General features: G+C 46.1%; 1 protein-coding gene and 1 long non-coding RNA gene across 2 annotated transcripts; one reads left to right on the forward strand and one right to left on the reverse strand.

Annotated features, from left to right (window-relative positions):
* Positions 1–1,467: 1,467 nt before the first annotated feature.
* DHDH (dihydrodiol dehydrogenase) lies at positions 1,468–13,971 on the reverse strand. The gene is made up of 7 exons (XM_020885670.2): positions 13,789–13,971; positions 13,237–13,348; positions 10,563–10,726; positions 6,527–6,779; positions 2,961–3,085; positions 2,010–2,163; positions 1,468–1,765 (listed from the first exon to the last, which is right to left on the reverse strand). Exons 1-7 carry the CDS (start codon positions 13,876–13,878, stop codon positions 1,656–1,658), a joined length of 1,008 nt encoding a protein of 335 aa, XP_020741329.1. The 5' UTR covers positions 13,879–13,971; the 3' UTR covers positions 1,468–1,655.
* LOC139029808 (uncharacterized) lies at positions 13,301–15,070 on the forward strand. The gene is made up of 2 exons (XR_011482032.1): positions 13,301–13,387; positions 13,768–15,070. It is a non-coding gene; the product is annotated as an uncharacterized lncRNA (long non-coding RNA).
* The last annotated feature ends 1,389 nt before the right edge of the window (positions 15,071–16,459 follow it).

A 16,459-nucleotide genomic window follows, 5' to 3' on the forward strand; every position in this document is an offset into this window, starting at 1 on the left:
CAATATACCCATCTCATCTTCTGGAATGTGGTAGACATGAACTTCCTAGATTCTCTGTAGTTCATTCTGGCCACATGACTAGTTTTGGCCAATACATTCTGAGATTATGTGTATCACTTTCATGTCAGAGCATATATGTTTTGGTACAAAAGCTTCCAGGGTGTTCTTTCCTTGGCCACACTTGACCAGCAGGACTCCAGATACTAGCGGCTCTGTCAGTTTGGGTCCCAGAAAGATACAGTCCAGAACTCTTAGTCCGTATATAACACAGGTGAGGAAAGAACCTTGTTATGCTAAGCTGAGATTTGGAGATTGTTTGTTACTACAGCATAACCTAACCTATACTCACTACTATGGTTAAATATGGAAATGAGATCTTTCTTAAGAGAACAAAGATAACCCTAATTGGTTGGCCAAGCGCCCACGTATAGCCCCATTCTAACTCTCTGAAATTTGGGTGGGAATGACTTCCTACCCATGCCACACAGTGGGGCATATGACCTAGGCTTTGCCAATAAGACCACTGAATACTTGTGAACATTCCTGTTGAAATGACTCTAAAAAAAAAAAGAAAGAAAGAAATGACTCTCTATACATACCTTTTTTTTTTAAACAAAGGGTTTGTTTTGATTGTAATTTTTTTGTGTGTGATGTGGACCATTTTTAAAGTTTTTACTGGATTTATTACCATATTGCTTCTGTTTTATGTTTTTATTGTTGTTTGTTTATTTTGACTGTGAGGCATGTGAGATCTTAGCTCCACAATTGAGGATCGAACCCACACTCCTTGCATTGAAAGGCAAAGTCTTAACCACTGGACCACCAGCAAAGCCCCCCTTTTTAAACTATTTTACTTATTTGTTTATTGGGCTCTGCTGGGTCTTAGTTTTGGAACTTGAGGTCTTTGATCTTCATTGTGGCATGCAAAATCTTTAGTTGCTGCATATGAACTCTTAGTTGCAGCATTTGGGATCTAGTTCCCTGACCAGGGACTGAACCCTGGCCCTCTGCATTGGGAGCATGGTGTCTTGGCCACTGGACCACCAGGGAAGTCCCATGATTCTCTATACCTTAATGGGAGCCTGCATCTTCTGAAGCCTGACCTCAAAGTGAAGGGCCATTGGCTAACATCTACAGAGAACCTGCTATGTGCTAGGGCCCATTTAATCCTCACCAGAGGGTGTTTAGTGTGGTATCTCCCATTTACTGATGACGAGACAAAGTCAGAGAGAGGCTAGGGAGGGTGCATTTAGGGACACCTTCTACCCATACACTGTTCCCCAGCAAAGGTCACACAGGCTGAGGCAGGCAAACTGTGGCTCTTCCCACACATGTCTGTTCTAGGAGCTTGTGGGACGGTCCTGATCCCACCTTCCCCCACTCTCATCCTTCCAACCAATTTATGCTCTAGTGACCTCTTTGATGGTGGGCTCTCTCCAGCTCCTATCAACCACCATTGCCAAGATCTCTGTGGAAATCACAACTTTATTATTATTTTATTTAATTTTTGTATTTACTTTGCCATGCCTGAAGCTTACAGGATCTTAGTTCTCCGACCAGGGATTGAACCCAGGCCCCAGAAGTGACAGTGCCGAGTCCTGACCACTGGACAGCCAAAGAATTCCCAGCATGTCTTTATTTGTTCAGGGCATACATCAGCGTTTGTCTTGGGGGAAGGTGATTCCAATGGCCTTCCTCACCTCCTCAAGGATGTCAGCCAGGAGCTCACTTTCCACCAGAGGAATCACAGGACTTTCCTTCAGGCCTGGGGGAGAATGCAATTAGGGACACCCTTCTACTCATATCCCTGACTAAAAGAACTACAATTCCCAGAATCCCATGAGGCACAATAATTCATGGTCTAATATATGGATGCCACAGGGGATCCTGGGAGATGTAGTTCTAAACAGTTGCTTGAGTGGGTGAGGGGAAGGGAGGATACCCACCTCCACTACCAGGCTTGCCCTGCTACCCTCCCACCCTCCCACCCCTGTGCTCCACATCCTTACCTTTCTGCAGGCATTCCCGGACATGCTTGGCCTCATAACTCATGCCCATTCCATTTGTAAAATTGAACTCCTTGCCTGGGGCTGGAGGCAGTGGGAACTCCTTATGCTCCCCCTTTACCACCAGCTCTGTTGGGCTCCAGCAGGGGTCGAGGAGCTGAGAGAAGAGATAAGAGGTGGTCCTACTGCCCTCACCAACAGGGCTGCTCAGAAGTCTCTCTCTTATCAGTTAAGCATTTATGACCATCCTCAGGGAGGGCTAGACCCAACCTATCCCTGCCCTGGTTGCTGGGGGATTATTCCTTAGCATCAGGGTTGCCACAGTACAAGCCTGTCTTGTTTATTCATTTCCCCAGGAAGAAACCTTTCTGTAACCCTATGCTCAGGCCTTGAAGACAGATTGCCTCTGTGGAATCGCCTTTGCAAGGAGGAGCAGAGACAACCCATCACCTGCTTATCCCCCCGGGGAAGCCTAAATTATTCCCATACCCAAGTCTAAGTCAAAATGGAAATACAGAGATACAGCTGGGGCAGATTCTGCAGTTCCAGTTTGGGGCAGGGTACAAATTCTTCTGCTGAGAATAGAATTTCTTTCTAGCAATATGGCTCCAGGAAGCCCCATGAAGCTGCCATTTGATAATGCCTGTATTCTGTCCTGAGTGCAATTCCAAAGGTTATAGCTTCTCTCAGAGGGTAGTGACTAAGAACTGGTTTCTCCCAAGAAAGGACTAAGGACTTTTGACAGACCAACGGGTTCACCCTCAGAAAGGAGCCTGGAGGTCCAAACTCCATCCCATGGCCGAGTAGCTGAGGATGAATTTCTTATCAACAGTGTGAGAAGAGGCAAATTCAGTCCCCATCTAGCTCCAACAGCCATGACTGGCCTATTCCCCTCGCTAAGGGCCCTGGTTCCCAGTACTTGGACCCATCCCAGCTCAGCCAGTCATGCCTCACCTGGGCCATGCCCTTGGTACCACTCACGGAGACTGTGTTGGAGAGCTGGGCAGAGATGCTGCAGGTGAAGCTGCCGTGGACCCCTCCTGGGTACTGGAGTATGACAGTGACAGTGTCGTCCACACCTGGGGGAAGGCACAGGACAAGGGCAAGCCTGGCCTCAAATCCTGCACGAGGGCTTCCCTGGTGGCTCACTGGTAAAGAGTCCGCCTGCCAATGCAGGAGACACGGATTCGATCCCTGGTCTGGGAAAACCGCACAAGCTGCAAGGCAACTAAGCCCATGCACCACAACTACTGAACCCACGTGCTGAAGCTACTAAGGTTCGCGCGTCCTAGAGCCAGTGCTCCACAAGTGAAGCCACTGCAACAAGAAACCCATGCGCTGCAAGTGGAGAGGAGCCCCTAGTTGCTGCAACGAGGGAAAGCCTGAGCAGCAGTGAAGACCCAGCATGGCCAAAAAAAGAGTCCCGTCTGAAGAACCTTGTCTTTTTTCCTTAAATGTTAAGTGTTCACTTGGTTGCACTGAGTCTGAGTTGCAGCATGTGGGTTCTTTTAACTTGCAGCAATCTAGTTTCCTGACCCGGGATCGAACCTGGGCCCCCTGCACTGGGAATGCAGCGTCTTAGGCACTGGACCACAGGGAGGTCCTGAGATCTCATCTCTAATATGACAATGAGAGATACTGAAGCCAGAAGTAGTGATATGTCCTACCACGTGGATGAACCCTGAAAACACGTCAAATGAAAGAAGCCAGACACAGAAGTCACATGTTGCAGGATTCCATTCATGTGAAATGTCTGGTGCCATGTGCTCAGTTGTGTCCGACACTTTGTGACTCCCATGGACTATAGTGTGACAAGCTCCTCGGTCCTTGGAATTTTCCAGGCAAGAATAATATTTGGCAAAGCCATAGAACCAGAAAGCAGATTTGTGGTTGGTTAGGGCTCAGGGGCATGGGAAAATTGGTGTGTATGGCTTGTTTGTTTTTTTTTTTTTTTTTTTTTGAGTAATGAAAATATTCTAGAATTGATTACAGTGCCAGAGAGGTAAATTGGGAGAGATTGCAATCGACATATACATACTATATAAAATAGATAACTAACAAATCTACTATATAGCACAGGGAACTCCACTTAATACTCTGCAATAACCTATATGGGAAAAGAATCTAAAAAGAATGGCTATAGTATATGCATAACTGAATCACTTTGCTATATACTTGAGACTAACACAATATTGTAAATCAACTATGTGTCCATGCTACATTTGCTGTATGATGCATGCATGTGTGTGCTAAGTTGCTTTGATCGTGTCCAACTCTTTGTGACTGTAGTCCACCGGGCTTCTCTGTCCATGGGATTCTCTAGGCAAGAATACTGCAGTGGGTTGCCATGCCCTCCTCCAGGGGATCTTCCTGACCCAGGGGTCGAACCCACATCTTTAATGTCTCCTGCATTGGCAGGCAGGTTTTTTACCACTAGCGCCACCTGGAAAATCCCATAAAATCAACTATACTTCAATAAAAATTAACTTAAAAATTGATTATAGTGATAAATGCACAACTCTGTGACTATACTAAAGCCACAAAATTATATACTTTCAATGAATAAATCATATGGTATGTGAATTATATCACAGTAAAGATGTAATCTAAATAAATGAAGAAAAATATGCTAAAAAAGTAAAGAGAGCGAGACTTCATCTCTCTAAGCCTCAGTTTCCTCCTCTGTAAATACCTGTTGTATAGGTTTGTGAGAATCAGTTACCTGATCTCTGAAACTGGGGTAATAAGAGAATCTGCCTCATAGGGCTATTTCAAGTATTACATTAAGTGCTATAAAATGTACAATGTACTTAGAAGACTATTTAGATGACAATAAGTGATATGTAAGCATTAGCTAAAAATTAAACACAGCAGGTAAAGTACTAGCCTGTTCGACATCAGGCAGGCCACAGATGGAGGAGTCTACTGACTCAGCCCTCTCTCTCTTTGGCACTTGGGATCCTAGTTCCACCATGTGGCATGGGGGAGCCTAATTCTCTGACCAGGAATCAAACCTGCAGCCCCTGAAGTGGAAATGCAGAGTCCCAACCACTGGACTGCCAGGCAGGTCCCCTGACTTAGCTCTCTTTTAAGCCCAAGTTCTTATCCCAGGTCTGCTGTGTGACCCTGGATAAGTCACTACCCCTCTCTGCACTCTCAGTTTCCTAATCTTTAAAATGGGGACAACTTTAATACATCAGAAAGGTCATATCTATAATAACCCTAAAGTTATAATCTATAATAACCTTAATATTTATTAAGGTAGCACTTAATAAACGGGCTCTGATTTTATAACTACTATTTAGCCTAGGAACTGGCCAGATGTTAGACGGAGACAGTTTTTCTAAAGAGTGACCTTCATCTTCTGTACTATTTTCCTGGCTATTCATTGCTTTCTGCAGTTTGCCAAGATGGCTACAGTAATTCCTCTTGTTCCTCTATGAATGCCCCTTTGCAGTAGCTCCTTCCATCAAGAGGTAAAGTCTATTTGCCCACCTCTGAAATCTGAGCTGCTGTTGAGTCATAGAACAGTGGCAAATATGGTAGAAGCAAAGGTCTGAAAAGTGTTTGCATGCTGAGGTCCACGTTCCTGTTGCTCCACCTGGAACTCTGAGACCACCATATGAATGCACCTGAGTTAGCCAGCAGGAGAGGCCATGTGAAGGAGAACCAAGGCCCCCCATAGAATAACCGACACCTGCAAGACATAGTGAGGCCATCCTAGAGCATCCAGCTCCAGTGGGACAGCCAGCCAACTGCAGCTACACAATTAAGACCAGCAGAAGAACCACTCAAGCTGAGCCCAGCCCAAATTGCCAACCCACAGGATCACAAGCTAATAAATGATTGTTATTTAAGGTCACAAAGTTCTAGGGTAGTTTGTTATGCAGCAAAGGCTAACTGACTGAGACAAATGCAAAAAATAATAGTTTATATTCAATAACTGCTTACCATTTGCTTCAGAAGTTACTTCATTAACTCCTTATGATAACTCTATTATTGACATTTTTAATTAATTTTAACTCTAATATTGACATTAGTTTTAACTAACTGGTAACTGATTAAGATTCAGAGATGTGTCCCTCGGCCAACATCACACAGCAAAGTCCCAGCACAGACCCTGCTCATGCTCTCAGCTCTGAGCCCAGGCTAGAGGTGGCTTGGGTGGCTTGATGTGGGAAGTTTCTCTAGCTGTCTAACCTGATTCTCATCAGGGAGGAGACTTATCCCAGCTCACTGCTCTCAGTAAGAAAGGATCACTCCTTTTACCATCGTATAGTCCAGGATATTCCCTGGTGGCTCAGTGGTAAAGAACCTGCCTGCCAAAGCAGGAGACACAGGTTCGATCCCTGGTCTGAGAAGATCCCCTGAAGAAGGAAATAGCAATGCACTCCAGTATTTCTTGCCTGGAGAACCCCATAGACAGAGGAACCTGGTAAGTTATGGTTCATGGGCTCGCAGAGTTGGACACAACCTAGTGACTTGACCAACCAACCAACCAAGTCCAGGAGAGACCGTACCTGTTTCATGGCGCCTTCCCACAGCTGCAATCTTCTCTGGCTTCTGCGCACCGAAGACCATGGAGATAAACTGGAGGCAGTAGATGCCAAGGTCTAACAAGCCACCTCCAGCCTGGGCCCAGTCTGTGGCCCGGTGTACGTGGGTGAGATTCTTCCCAAATTCTGCCCGAACCACTCGAAGGTCCCCCAGAGTTCCCTGGGCCAGGACAGACCTCAGAGCCTCTACAGCAGGGAAGAACCGAGTCCAGATAGCCTGCAGACCACAGAGGGAAGAAAGCAGGATGCAGAAAGAGAAGGATAGCGATCAGGACCCAGAAGTTAACCAACCAGTTTTTCTCTTTTCGAGGACTCAATCTTGAGTGGGTACCCACCACTCCCCAAATGAGGCCCGTCTGTCTTCCTTCCACAGCTTTGCAGTCCCCTAGCTGTGTCTAGCCTGACCCTTCTGCCACCTTCTCTCCTCTCTAGTCCTGCAGACCCAAGGCCGGCCTTGTCCTTACTTATCTGGACCATTACATCAGTCCCCCAACGTTATGGGTTGAATTGTCTCCCCACTAAATTCATGTTGAGGCCCATCCCCTCCCCAGAACCTCCTAATGTGAGTGTATTTGGAGTGTGTATATGTGTATGTATTTTTTTTTTTTTTGGCCACATCTCATGGCATGTGGGATCTTATTTCCTTGACCAGGGATTAAACATGCACCCCCTGTATTGGAAGCAGGTGTCTGGATCACAGGACTGCCAGGGAAGTTCCCAGAGGTGGTTTTTTTTTAAAGAGGTAATTAAGTTAAAATGAGGTCATTGAGGTGGGCCCTCATCCAATAGGACTGGTGTCCTTAGAAGAAGAGGAAGTTAGGACACAACCCTGCCCAGAGGGAAGACCATGTGTAGACACAGGGAGGAGGCTTCCATCTGCAAGTCAAAGAGAGAGGCCTCAGGAGGAGCCAACCCTGCTGACACCTTGACTTCTCTAGCTTCCAGAGTGTGAGAAAATATTTATTTTTAAAATTTTATTTTTAAATTCTAAAAAATTTAATTACTTTTTTGCGGGGGCTTCACCATGAGGCTTGTGGGATAGCAATTTTATTTTATTTTTTTATTTTTTTGGGGGGGGAATCGCAATTTTAAACCCAGGCCACTGTAGTGAAAGCCCAGAATCCTAACCAGTAGGCCACCAAAGAACTCCCCAGAAATATGGGAAAATGAATCTCTGTTGTTTTAGCCACCTGGTCCATTAGTGGCACTTTATTATATAGCAGCTCTGGCAAACTAACATGCCCAGTCTCTCCCCTCCAGTCCAATCCCCACATGGCGCAGAGGGATCTTTCCTTCTCTAAGAGCTGACCCTGTCTCACCCCTGCCCAGTCCCCTTCTGTTGCTCCCCATTGCCTAATGTCAGCTTGCATTTATTGGGTATATATTATGAGCAAGACTATATGTACATGCTGTGCATAGAGTCCTCCCAACATCTCTGCCAGGTAGCTACCATTATATCCATTTTTTAAGTCAGAAAACTGAGGCTCGGTTGAATCAAATTATTTGCCCAGGGTCACAGAACTAGCAACTGGGGAACTGGAGTCTAGAGTCTTCTGACTTTAAAGCCAGAAATCTTGACCTGTCCAAGATAAATTTCATACCAAGGAAATGAAATCTGCCAATTCTTTTTTTTTTTTAAATCTGGCAATTCTTATTTTCTTAAGGTCTTAACTGTGTTTTCCCTCTCTGGCCTATTTACCTATGCAATTTACTTTTCTGAAAGGCACAGGTCAGCCTCTACCCACAAGAAACCTCCTTGATCGTTACCCAAGCTGGGACAGGGTGTCTGTGCTCCATGAACTGCTCAGTCCTATGTCCACAAAAGCCCATGCCCGTGGACATTGGGGTTACCCATTTCCATGACCAAAAGAGATCTTGAGCTCCTTGAAAATTGAGCCTCTGTGTTATATGTTATGAGTCCCCAGTTTGCTGGGAGCCAGCTCACGAGATCCCACCCATGACAAGGTCATGAGGAGAAAACCTGACAGGCAAGGTGGATCAGGTTTTCAGGGATTCTGAAAAGCTGCCCCCAGCGCTCACCTTAAATATATCTGTCTTTCTGATGCTTGCTTCAATAGACTACTCCCTAATTTCTGTGACACAGGCAGAAAGCCTTCCCTGATTTCTTTCCAAATAAGAATCAATTTACAACTTTAATCAGTAAGTTTCCCGGGTGGTGGTATTTTATGAGATTATCCAGGGTGAAAGGAGTGTTTTAATTTAAACTCCTTTGCTGGTATTTTAGTTTGTTTGGCAAATGCGTCTATGCCCTTGGTACTAATATGCATGACTGCTTATAATACCCTAATCATAAAACAGCATAAAGAATCTGATCACATAGGGTCCCTAATAGACATAGAGCCCTTCGGGGGGTGAGGAAGCCCTATTAGAAAACACAAGAAAAATTATTCTAAAAGTGGCTATTGGGTTAATATTTGTTTGCTGTGTTTTTGCTCTTAACGTGCTAAGGTTGTGTTATGAAACCATTGTTAATATAGTTAAAGATCTAGAAAAATAAGAGCTTAGCCCTAGTGTGGTAACAATGAGATGGTTGTTAATTGTCAGCCAGGAGTGCTAGGCAGAAGCTGCCTCACTGAAGCCACAGAGTCTGTGTAGGGTAAACCTCTTAGATAAATTCAACTGACAACTTCTGCAGAATTGACTTTTATGTTAACAAGGTTATACTTCTACTATGTTGTGACATGCTGTACTGTTGCCCTATGAGACTGTAACTTTTCTGTTAAGATCACCACAGAAACAGAAGATAGGTTTACATTCACCTGACTTGCATAAAATGTTAATAGGCCCCAAGGCCAGAAGATTATGTACTAGACTCTCATAAACAAAAAAGTATGCAGAATACACCCTGGTTTTGTGAAGGACAAGCTGATGTCATGTTAAACTATCTTCCCCTTAGGAATGTACTAACTTAGGGTATAAAAGCTACGGTAAAAAATAAAGCATTGCCAGACTCTGCTGCACACCCCCAGTCTGTTCTCTCTCTCTCTCTCTCTCTCTCTCTCTCTCTCCCCCTCACTGACGCCATTCATCCTGAGGGTACCCCTGGATCCTGCCGGGGCTGGCCCCCGGCACCAGTTCCTAGGATTGGATCTGGTGCACATTAGGTGCCAATAAAAATGAAGAAATAATAAATTCACAGAATTTTGGCACTGACATCTTGACTACTTCTTGGCACATAGAACTTTGCAGACTAGGAGGCTCAGCAATACTGAGCGTATGATAACAAGGTAGAACGTGGGGAAGTAAGAGCTGTTGTGACTACTGGAAGAACCTACAGCAAAATGTTTAAAAACCATAATACTCAGACTTCCCTGGTGGTGGTCCAGCAGTTAAGACTCTGCTTCCGAAGGGGGCACAGGTTCCATCCCTGTTCAGGAAAGTTCCACATGCTTCTTGGTGTGACCAAAAAGAAAAAGGAACTCTAATACTCCTTAACATGAAAATGGCTTGGGGTGGTGGTGGGGCGGATGGTGTCATATGGTGGCCATCTTCTGGCATTAGCCATTGCTGTTGGTGGCCATTTTAATTACTGGCAATTTGCAAGATGTTAAAGGCCCCTATAGGTAGCCAAGTCCTATAAGGGTAAAAACAAAGGCAGTTTGACATTGAGGTTTGGTGGGGGTTCCTTGGTACTTCGGATCTCTAACTCTGTAAATCCACCCAAACTAAGCCCATTGCGTTTCCTGTGCCCCTTTCACTATCAGCATCTTTTTTCAGAGACGCTGACGCAGTCCTTCGGGCGGCCACGTTTGCTAAGGGCAAAAAGCAATGGCTCCTACCCATGGGGGGATGTTGCTAGTAGATTCCCTGACATAGCTCAACAGCATCTCGACAAACACAAGGACCCCAGTTCATTTTGTGGTCATGTTAACTCTTGGCAATCCACCCTTGTGTTCCTCCAAAACTGTCGACCGACAACCCCATTTAGCCATGGCGAGCAGCTCTAATGTGGGATGTTGGAAGGGCCCTCCACCCTCACCTCCATAAAGAAGAGGCCTCGGGATCGGGCCTCAGCAACCATTTCGCGCACTTCCGCGGCGTTCACGCCCATGGGCTTCTCGCACAACACAGCCTTGCCTGCTGTCAGGCAGAGTAACACTGCGGCCTTGTGCTGGGGGTGCTGGGTGCCAATGTAGGCCACCTCTAGGGAAGGAGGAGAAAGGTAGAGATCAATAGCCCCACCCACTGACACCTCCGGCCCCGCCCACCGATTAGAGGCCCTGTCCCCAAGCTTCCAAGAGCCTGAGTTCCTCCAAGCAGGTAGGAAGGCCTACTGGAGTGGTCAAACTGTAGCCTCTCATTTGGACGGAGCTAAGGGCTTCTGCTTTATTGACTATGCCAAAGCCTTTGACTGTGTGGATCACAACAAACTGTGGAAAATTCTTCAAGAGATGGGAATACCAGACCACCTGACCTGCCTCTTGAGAAATCTGTCTGCAGGTCAAGAAGCAACAGTTAGAACTGGACATGGAACAACAGATTGGTTCCAAATCGGGAAAGGGGTACATCAAGGCTGTATATTGTCACTCTGCTTATTTAACTTACATGCAGAGTACATCATGAGAAATGCTGGGCTGGATGAAGCACAAGCTGGAATCAAGATTGACAGGAGAAATATCAATAACCTCAGATATGCAGATGACACCACTCTTATGGCAGAAAATGAAGAAGAACTAAAGAGCCTCTTGATGAAAGTGAAAGAGGAGAGTGAAAAAGTTGGCTTAAAGCTCAACATTCAGAAAACTAAGATCATGGCATCTGGTCCCATCACTTCATGGCAAATAGATGGGGAAACAGTGGAAACAGTGGCTGACTTTATTTTTCTGGGCTCCAAAATCACTGCAGATTGTGATTGCAGCCATGAAATTAAAAGACACTTACTCCTTGGAAGGAAAGTTATGACAAATCTAGACAGTATATTAAAAAGCAGAGACATTACTTTGCCAACAAAGGTCCATCTAGTCAAGGCTATGGTTTTTCCAGTGGTCATGTATAGATATGCGAGTTGAACTATAAAGAAAGCTCGGCACCAAAGAATTGATGCTTTTGAACTGTGATGTTGGAGAAGACTCTTTGAGAGTCCCTTGGACTGCAAGGAGATCCAACCAGTCCATCCTAAAGATCAGTCCTGGGTGTTCATTGGAAGGACTGATGTTGAAGCTGAAACTCCAATACTTTGGCCACCTGATGAGAAGAGCTGACTCATTTGAAAAGACCCTGATGCTGGGAAAGATTGAAGGCCAGAGGAGAAGGGGACGACAGAGGATGAGATAGTTGGATGGCATCACCGACTCGATGGACATGAGTTTGAGTAAACTCTGGGAGTTGGTGATGGACAGGGAGGCCTGGCGTGTTGCAGTTCATGGGGTTGCAAAGAGTCAGACACGACTGAGCAATTGAACTGAACTGAACTGAACCTAGATGGCATATTAAAAAGCAGACACATTACTTCACCAACAAAGGTCCATCTAGTTAAAACTATGTTTTTTCCAGTAGTCATGTATGGATGTGAGAATTGGACTATAAAGAAAGCTGAGTCCCGAAGAACTGATGCTTTTGAACTGTGGTGTTGGAGAAGACTCTTGAGAGTCCCTTGGACAGCAAGGAGATCCAACCAGTCCATCCTAAAGGAAATCAGTCCTGAATATTCATTGGAAGGACTGATGCTGAAGCTCCAATACTTTGGCCACCTGATGTGAAGAACTGACTCATTGGAAAAGACCCTGATGCTGATTGAAAGATTGAAGGTGGGAGAAGGGGACCACAGAGGATGAAGTGGTTGGATGGCATCACCAACTCAATGGACATGAGTCTGAGTAAGCTCCAGGAGTTGGTGATGGACAGAGAGGCCTGGCGTGCTGCAGTCCATGGGGTCACAAAGAGTGGGACACAACTGAGTGACTGAACTGAAGGGCCTCCCTGATGGCTTAGAGGCCAAGAATCCGCCTGTCAGTGCAGGCAACTCAGGTTCGATCCCTGGGTCAGGTAGAGCTCCTGGAGAAGGAATGGCAATCCACTCCAGTATTCTTTCCTGGAGAATCCCATGGACAGAGGAGCCTGGCAGGCTACAGTCCATGGGGTCGCAAAAGGGTTGATCACGACTTAGCGACTAAACAACAACAAAACCATTCTCTACTATCACTCTATTTCCTTCAGATTATTTCCAGTCTTCTGAAATTATCGTATTCACTCACTTAGTCCTCACAACACCACCAAGAAGTAAGATTACTATTTTGCCTGTTTCAAAAATGAGGAACCTGAGAAGGGAAAGTAGAAGAGGGGAAAATGCCCACTCAGCCAATCTGACTCCAGAGCCAGGCTGTTGTCCAACTATGCTGTCCTGCCTCTCCATCCAGGCTCCTCTGGAACGCAGAAGCCCGAGCCACACGGGTCGTATTTAAAACCTGAAAGGCCTCGCTCAGAAACTCAAACCCTGCCTTTACCGCGGAGGTGTGGCCCCTACTCGCTATTTCCCGCTGGACAGATAATTTCAGACGAAACCGGTTCCTATTGCCCCGCCTCCCAGCCCAGAGTCCTTTCGGCAGCCTAGAGGGATTGGCTTATCGCGCAGAGCCTTGCTTCTCCTACGGAGCAGCCTGAAGGCAGCGCCCCCGTTGACGCCCCCTCTCCCCTGCCTCGCCCAGGCCACTCACCCACGTCTGGATCCTTGGCCAGTTCTTCATAGGATCCGTAGGCCTTGGGGATGTCGTGTTTCTTGGCAAACTCCTTCGCCCGGCTCAGGTCACGGGCCGCTACCGCCACTACCTAGAGGACGCCTGAGTCAGACTGGAGGGGCTGGGGCAGGTAAGGAAGACGGGTGGATGGGAGGGGGGTGATGAAGGCCTCGGCGGGGGAGGGAGAAATTAACAATTCCCAAAACGGGGCAGGGGAGATGTGGTCCTGGGGGATGAGGTGACCGGGGGCTGGACACCTGGGTTTGGGAAAAAGAGATCTGAGGCAGACGATTATTCAACCCCGATTATTAAACTCCCTAATATTTAAATTTTTTCCTTACACAACAAATCAAATCAAGACACTCCCAAACCTCGCGTAATTCGTGTTAAAAAGGCACAGGGGAGAAAAGAGCGATACGGATTTTGAGGTTGTTTCACGGCCTTGTGGGGCTCGGAAGTCCAGAAGCCTAGTTCCCTCCTCCCTCAGACCCTCCTCCCACCCTTCCCCAGGTCTCTGGAGAGAGGGAGGACCTGGTGCTCAGAGCGAGGCAGCATCCGCAGCATCGTCGTGAAGTCGCTGGAGATAAGGCCAGCCGACACGATGCCCCAGCGAAGTGCCATCGCCGCAAGCCAGAGTCCCAAACGTCGCTACCTTTTCCCGGCGGGAGTTAAGGACCAGAAGCCGGGCGCTCCGTGGGGGCGTGGCCCTTTTCCCCGCCCCCATTGCTCTTACGCCGCTCCTTATTGGCCAGAACGCCTGTGCGCCCTGCCAATCCCAAGGCAAAGGGGACGAATATTTAATTATAGCGTCCCCATTGGAAGAACGCACCGGAGGCTCCGCTTAACAGGGATGGACCAAAAACACTTAACAGGGATGGACCAAAAACACTTCGAGAGTCGTCTCCTCCAGAGACCAGCCACGTGACACAAGGTGATGCGCTTTCTTTTCCATTCAACTTCGACCCTTTGAACTTACCTCTCTTGTTCAGAAAGCCGTGTACCCTTAGGAACTGTCCAGAGGGAGAGAGAGGATAATAATAGCAAAGGTTAAAAAAAAAAAAAAAAAAATAGCAAAGGTAATGTATTCACCGATTTTTACTAATATTTCTTAATTATTAATATTTATAGAACGCCCGTGGAAGTCCAAGGCCCCAAGCTCCGTGCTTTCCTCTCCTCATCCCTAATTTCTCACCACAAACCTACGAATAAGATTCTCTTGTGCCCTATTTACAGACGCAGAAACAGACCCAGCAAACCATGATCATTTTTAGCTAGGAACGCGAACAATAAATAAAAAGACTGGCCAACTTCACCCACAACAAATTCGTCAATTTTCCTTGTAGACATTTTAATCTGCTGTCGCCTCCTTCTCCTCCTGCCCTCAGTCTTTCCCAGCATCAGGGTCTTTCCCATGACTTGGCTCTTCACATCAAGTGGCCGAAGTACTGGGACTTCAGCTTCAGCATCAGGCTTTCCAGTGAATATTCCGGGTTGATTTCCTGTAGGATTGACTGGTTTGATCTCCTTGCAGTCCAAGGGACTTTCAAGAATCTTCTCCAGCACCACCATTCAAAAGCATCAGTTCTCTGACGCTCAGCCTTCTTTGTGGTCCAACTCCCACATCCATACACGACTACTGGAAAAACCATAGCTTTGACTATATGGACTTTTGTCAGCAAAGTGATGTCTCTGCTTTGCAATATGCTGTCTAGCTTGTCATAGCCTTCCTTCCAAGAAGAAAGCTACTTAAAATTTTTTTCCATGGCTGCAGTGATTTTGGAGCCCAAGAAAATAAAGTCTGTCATGGTTTCCACTTTTTCCCCTATTCATTTGCCATGAAGTGACAAGACCAGATGCCATGATCTTAGTTTTTTGAATGTTGAGTTTTAAGCCAGATTTTTCACTCTCCTCTTTCACTAAAGAGCTTTATCCAAGAGGCTCTTTAGTTCCTCTTCACTTTCTGCCATTAGAGGGATATTTGCATATCTGAGGTTGTTGATATTTCTCCTGGCAATCTTGATTCCAGTTTGCAAGTCATCCAGTTTGTCATTTTGCCCGATTTACTCTGCAGAGAAGTTAAATAAGCAGGGAGACAATATACAGCCTTGACGTACTCCTTTCCCAATTTGTTGTTCCATGTCCAGTTCTAACTGTTGCTTCTTGTCCAGCATACAGGGTCCTCAGGAGACAGGTAAGGTAGTCTGATATTCCCACCTATTTAAGAATTTTCCAGTTTGTTGTGATCTACACAGTCAAAAGCTTTGGTATAGTCAATGAAGCAGGTGTTTTTGTTTTTTTTAATTCTCTTGCTTTTTCTATGATCCAGTGGATGTTGGCAATTTGATTTCTGCTTCCTCTGTCTTTTCTAACTCCAGTTTGTACATATGAAAGTTCTCAGTTCACATACTGTTGAAGCCTAACTTGAAGGATTTTGAGCATTAACTTGCTAGCGTGTGAAATGAGCACAATTGTACGGTATTTTGAACATTCTTTGGCATTGCCTTTCTTTGGAATTGGAATGGAAGTGAACCTTTTACAGTCTGTGGCCACAGCTGAATTTTCCAAATTTGCTGATATATTGAGTGCAGCACTCTAACGGCATCATCCTTTAGAATTTGAAGTAGCTCAGCTGGAATTCCATCACCTCCACTAGCTTTGTTTGTAGTGATGTTTCCTAAGGCCTGCCGGGAGCCGTTATGGGGGGTCCCGCCCTTGACGAGGTCATGAAGAAAATACCAGGCAGGCAAGGCCGTCCGGGACCCCATCCACGACAAGGTCACGAGGGAAAAACCTGACAGGCAAGGCCATCTAGGATAAGGGACCCTCCAGGTTGGCCTCGGCCTCTACCCCACCCTATATCCTTCCCCCTTTTACTGCTGTTGGTCTTATTTGCTCTGCTGCGGATTCTTGTGTTGCCTGCTGAGAGCTCTCCTGCTCCTCTTTCACTGAATGAAGACCAACTTAAAACCCTAATTAATAAATCTCCTGGATGCTGGTACCCTATGAAGGGGCCAGGGATGAAGGAAATGCTTCAATTCAAACCCTTTTGCTGGCATTCTGGCTTGTGTGATAAATATGTGCTCTCATTGCACAAAATGCTCTTGATTGTTCTAAACATCCTAAGCACAGTACGCTAACAAAAGAAACTTAAGCATAGGCCCCTTTGCGGGGTGAGAAAAGCTCCACAAATATGATAGCCACA

The sequence above is a fragment of the Odocoileus virginianus genome, chromosome 20, assembly GCF_023699985.2.
Source record: "Odocoileus virginianus isolate 20LAN1187 ecotype Illinois chromosome 20, Ovbor_1.2, whole genome shotgun sequence".
NCBI classification, from domain to species: domain Eukaryota; kingdom Metazoa; phylum Chordata; class Mammalia; order Artiodactyla; family Cervidae; genus Odocoileus; species Odocoileus virginianus.